The sequence below is a fragment of the Chrysochloris asiatica genome, unplaced genomic scaffold (assembly GCF_000296735.1).
Source record: "Chrysochloris asiatica unplaced genomic scaffold, ChrAsi1.0 scaffold00548, whole genome shotgun sequence".
Taxonomy (NCBI): domain Eukaryota; kingdom Metazoa; phylum Chordata; class Mammalia; order Afrosoricida; family Chrysochloridae; genus Chrysochloris; species Chrysochloris asiatica.
Window position 1 is genome coordinate 117,466 of NW_006409066.1, and position 5,725 is coordinate 123,190.

At 43.3% G+C, this 5,725-nt stretch overlaps 1 protein-coding gene across 1 annotated transcript in view; it reads right to left on the reverse strand.

The window, feature by feature from the left end:
* LOC102829834 overlaps positions 1-3,946 on the reverse strand; it is a 13,785-nt gene extending 9,839 nt beyond the window's left edge. Inside the window, exons 1-3 of the mRNA XM_006877649.1 lie at positions 3,739-3,946; positions 2,730-2,876; positions 576-713 (exon numbers count right to left, since the gene is read on the reverse strand). Coding sequence (XP_006877711.1) covers positions 576-713; positions 2,730-2,876; positions 3,739-3,946 — 493 coding nt within the window. The remainder of the gene's footprint in view (positions 1-575; positions 714-2,729; positions 2,877-3,738) is intronic.
* Positions 3,947-5,725: the final 1,779 nt, after the last annotated feature.

Below are 5,725 nucleotides of genomic sequence, written 5' to 3' on the forward strand. Positions count from 1 at the left end.
TGATGCATGGAGGGGATTGGAACCATGGCAATGAAATGATATACGATGGAATGAATGTAAAACTAAAGTTCTCTCATGTAAACTATCATATAATTCATAATTAAACATTAAAAAAAAAAAAAGAATAAGACCATAGATTTTGAAAAAGACAGGGACAGGAATAGAAAGCCTTAGATACCAAGAGAGTGTATGGCGAAGTATGGTAATTTGGAAAAGAATATGGGGAAGTATGGTAATTTTGTCCTAAAGTCAAGAAGAAGAATACAAAGGGCAAAGTTGGGAAATAGGGTTGGAACTCTAGAGTGGCACTGTCCAATAGAACTTTCTGCAGTGAAGGACATTTCTATATCTGCATTGTTCATTATGGTAGCCAATAGACACAGGACATTTGAAACATGGTTAGTGTGACTGACCAAAAGCACTTAAGACTTTATTCCATTTTAATGAATATAAATTTAAATAGCCACATGTGGGTAGTAGGTATAGTTTTGCACAGTGCAACTCTAAAGAGGCCCTACAGATGGCCTGAATCCAGATAGAGGGCAGGAGTGGGGCACCAACCCCAGGACACTCACCAGCCACTATGAACAGAAGGATGCCAACACCCAGGATGTAGTAAGGCCACTGAACAGAGAACTGTGGAGGGCTGGGCTTCATCCTCAACTCCCGGATCTCCAGGGCATGCAGCAACAAGGCCAGGAAAGCACAGGCCCCTACAGAACCACAGGAAGGTGTTTTTGCTCTCCTTTCATGATTCCCACTCTTGTTTTAGCCTTCCCCAAACTTATTCAGGAGAAGCAACAGGCCTCAAACCTATGTGGCTTCTGCTTGGAGAGTCCTTTATCCTGTCTATACCTTTTTTTTTTTTAAATAAAAAAAAACAAAAACTTTTTATTGTGAATTGAGTGATAGTTTACTTGGGAGAACATCAGCTTTATATTCATCCTATCATATTTCGTTTCATTGCAATGATTACAATCCCCTCCATGCATCATCAATCAACAACATTTGCTTCCATTCCCTCTGATTTATTTTATTTTATTTTTTCCTCTGTTTTATTTTTGGAAGTACACCAAAACACTCAGGAATATATAACCATTCAAACAACCAAAGGGTGCACCCTGCAGCCTGCCCCCTGGCCGTCAGCACACAGCCCCTCTCCCTCCTTGAGTCCAGAGTCCCCAGCAACTCCATCTCTCCACGTCATCGTCTCTGCCTCCATCTCTGGTGTCACTGCTTCTCTAGATAGGGTCCCACACTCCACTCTTCTCCCTTGATGGTCCCAGGGTCCTCTGATCCTGGACTGCAAGACCAACCACTCCCTTCCTTTTGTTACAAAACGTCTGCCTTTACCTTTGCAACATTCATCCTGCCTATAGCTCTTGCCTTCTCTAAGTCAATAATCCGTACTCCACATGCATGTCCTCTTCTTCAGAACTCATCTCAAAGCCTACATGCCTCCCCTCCTCAAGCATCCCATTATCAAAAGCCCATGAACTTGAGGGACTTCAGGGTGGTCCTTCTGGGTGGGACATTGTGGATTAAACTCATCCTGATTTTCCCACTATGTCCAGTCTATCTACTCCACAGATGTAGAGTGGGAGACCTCAGAGTAAGGCCTTTGTGACCCCTTTAAAGTCAAAAAGTTGCAAAGAGCAGAGTCTACCCATGCAGTCAAAAAACTTTCTTGTAAGTATCCAATCTGTCTGGGCGGGATTGATGAAAGGAGATGGGGATAGCACTCATGTGGTACAATAGTGAATAATTGCTGTTAGGACTGACTGTGAGGGTTGGAAGTATAAAGGAAGACGTTTTGTAGCAAAAGGAGGGGAGTATAAAGTAAGACGTTTTGTAGCAAAAGTTGACTTTGCAGGCCAGGAGCAGAGGACCCTAGGACCATCAAAGGAGAAAGTGTAGTGCGGGACCCTACCCAGAGAAACAGTGACTCCAGAGATGGAGGCAGAGATGATGACGTGGAGAGATGGAGCGTCTGGGGACTCTAGACCCAGAGAGGGAGAGGGGCTGTGTGCTGACGACCAGGGGACAGGCTTGTGGGGTGTACCATTTGATTGGTTGATGATGCATAGAGGGGATTGTAACCATGGTAATGTAACGATATACAATAGGATGAATGTAAAGCTAATGTTCTCCCATGTAAACTATCACATAATTCACAATAAAACATTAAAAAAAAAAACCAAAAACTTTTTTTTATATTTCACTATCCTAGGCCAAATTCTGTGACAGTTGCTGGGTTACAGATTTGGGTAAGGGCTGTGCTTACTGGAAGTATAGAGTGCTCAGAAGCCCCACCAAGGAGGGGCCATACATTCTGAGAGGGCAGGCGTTGGGGTGGGTTACTTGGGTAAGGCTTCATAAGAGAAGGCAACAGAGGAGTGGGGTCTTTTAAAAAAACAAAAAACCTCTCTTAACATCCTTGATGCTTCCCATGGTAGTAGTGGTTATGTGCTGTGGAGTCAGTTCCAACACAAATCCACCCTGCATAAGGTTTCGGAGGCCGTAAATCTTTATGGGATCAGAAAGCCTCATCTTTCTCCTGCAGAACAACTGATAGTTTTGAACTGCTGACGAGGTTAGCAGCCCGACTCGTAACCACTGCATTACCACAGACAGACACTAACCCCTGTCCCCACTTCCTTTGGTCCTCTCCAGCTCCCTGCCAAAGGATAGAGACTGCCTGAGAACAAGACCTGCCCAGTTGTTCACACCTGTGAGGAAGCTGATGGAGGCTGACACAAAGTTGTGCTTCCGGATCCTTGGGAAGAGCTGAGCTGCAAAGGACACCATGATGAAGGTTGTGACAAAAGACAAGATGACTGCAGCAAGCAGGAAAATCCGGCCAAGCAGGATATAAACTGCAGGGGAGGAGAGTCAGGACTGAGCTGAGAGCTTGATCACCAAAGGCCTCCACCACTCTCAGGTCCCAAAGCAAGGGCTCTGGGCTATGGTTCTGGCCCTGCCACTTTGGCCCTAAGGAGATTCTGGCCTCACCATTTGGTTCTCAACAACATGAAATTGTATGAAAAAAAAGTTAGATTGATAAATCCATACACTGAAACCATAATCCAATTCTTAGTAAATATGATGTGTTTTGGTTATATTGCACCATCGATGTGGGGGCAACAGTGGTTTTCATAAACACCATATAATGGAGCTCTCATGATCAAATGTATTGTACATAGAAAAGTGAAGAATCAAATGTGTATTCTGATATAACAAAAAACTCACCCAAGGGAAATCAGAACTTACTGAGGTCAAAATGTTCTGAACGTCACAGGAAGCCCCCAAACTCCTGTTTAATCTTCCTAGCTAATAAGAGTAATGAAATAGATTTTTTTAAAATAGCAGAGTCAGAATCTACTAATCAGATTTATTCTCCTTCTGTGGGCATGATTCAGGCCCATCCATACAACATCCATGAGAGGTAGTTTAGCCTCACAGAGTAGAGCAGGGTCCTCCTCCCTCATCCCGTGTAGAAGACTTCTATCCTAGAAGCAAACTTTGTTGCTGACACATGTACTCCGGACTCCAATAAGCAATCTAACATTATTAACCCCTTGCTGGCCTACTTTCTTTAAATCCCAAGGCAATAGAGGAAATGCCTTCATAGGCTTATTAAATTCTATTCTCTCTGCTCCTCACCTGTCCCATAGTCCCCAGGACCTCACACTGACCCTGGCTCTTCCTTCCCCCTTCCCCATCCACATCCCTCCTTACTGGACAAGGGTCGAGGTTTCCAGCATTTGATATGGAAGCAGTTCTCAAACAGACCACTGAAATAGTCTTCCTGGGACTCCTTATTCATAAGCCGTACCCAGAAGGGGAAGATGGAGACCAGTAGTATGAGCAGGTAGCCTAGGGAGGTCAAGGCCGGGGCTATGATCCAAGTGAAGCCTTTCACTCTCCTGTTATTTAAAGTCAGCATTACCTGTATAAGGGGAAAGTGATAGCAAGAGGTGGCTTTAGGAGATCATGGCTTTTGTCCCAACTTTACCACTTAACTAGCTGTGTATGTAACCTTGGGGGAAATGCTAAAACTCTCAGGACATCAGTGCATCTGGAAGTGTCAAGCACAAAATTTGGTGCTAAGGTACTTGACTATGGTCTAAGGTCTCGAATGTGTGCTGGGTTAAATAGAGACACTCCACCCCCACCCCCCCAATTTATGTTTGCTTGGAGCCTCAAATCGTCACCTTACTTCAAACTAGAGTCTCAACAACAACAAACTAAAATATGACAGTTATCTCTAAGAGGGGGATTTGAAGACAGAGACACTTACACAGAGGAAAGACAAGCATGGAAGACAGAGGCATAGATTGGAGTAAAGTCATCGCAAGCCAAGGAATGCCTGGGCTTCCAGAAACTGGAAAAGACAAGGAAGGTTCCTCCCCTAAGAGATTTCAGAAGGGAACATGGTCCTACTGACACGTTGAATTTGGATTTCTAGCATTCAGAGCTATGAAAAGATAAATTTGTTATTTTAAGCCACCTAGTTTGCCAGTTTCTCATGCTGTGGTGGCTTGGATGTTGCTGTGATGCTAGAAACTATGCAATTAGTATTTAACACACCAGCAGGGTTACCCATGGTGGATAGGTTTCAAATAGCTTTCCAAGCTAAGAATGACAAGGAAGAAGGAGAGGCAGATTACTTCTGAATAGTTACCCACTGAAAACTTTATGAATAGCAGTCTGATATAGTGCCAGAAGATGGGCCCCGCAGGTTGGAAGACACTCAAAGTACAACAAGGAAAGAGCTGCCTCCTTAAAGTAGACTTGATTTTAAAGACATAGATGGAGTAAAATTTTCAGGACCTTCACTTGCTGATGGAACAAATGAGAAGAAACAGCTGCAAACATCTATTAATAATTGGAATGTGGAATGTACAAAGTATTAATCTAGAAAAACTGGAAGTCATTAAAAATGAAATGGAGTACATAAAGAACAATATCCTAGGCATTAATTAGCTGAAATGGGCTGATATTGGTCATTGTAAATCTGACAAACACATGGTTTACTATGCCAGGAACAATAAACTGAAGAGGAATGGTGTTGAATTCATCTTCAAAAAGAGCATTTCAATATCTATTCTGAAGTACTATGTTGTCTGTGGTAGAAAAATATACATATGCCTACAAGTCCTGGTGTGGCACTGTGGGTTAATGCGCTGGACTACAAGGTGGATTTGAACCTCAAGGTTGGTGGTTCAAGCTCATCAGCTGCTCCTCAGAAACCCATTATAGGGGCACTATGACTTGGTACCAATTAGATGACACTCAACAGCAACAACAAGGAAGACCACTTAATACCACTATTATTCAAATTCACACACTAACCACTGAAGTCAGTGATGATGAAATTGAAGAATTCTACTAACTTCTTTGATCTTTATTTGATTAAACATGCAATCAAGATGCATTGGTGAGAACAAACAAGATAGCGGATTGGGTGGAAGTGCAGGGAGGAGCTCCGTTAGCAACAACAGAGAATACAGGACCAAACAGGCTCAGGGGATGGTCCCAGAACTCTGAAACACATATAAAGGAATATTTAGAAGGTTGGAAGGCTTACAGCTAGGGGAATTTGCAGCAGAAGAAAGAAATCCTTGCTTTCTAATTCAAGACGCTCCACTGCTCCAGGAGCTGCCATCATGGTTGAAACCAAGCAGGGGAAGGATCAGAGCAGCCATGGATGCCTGACAGAACC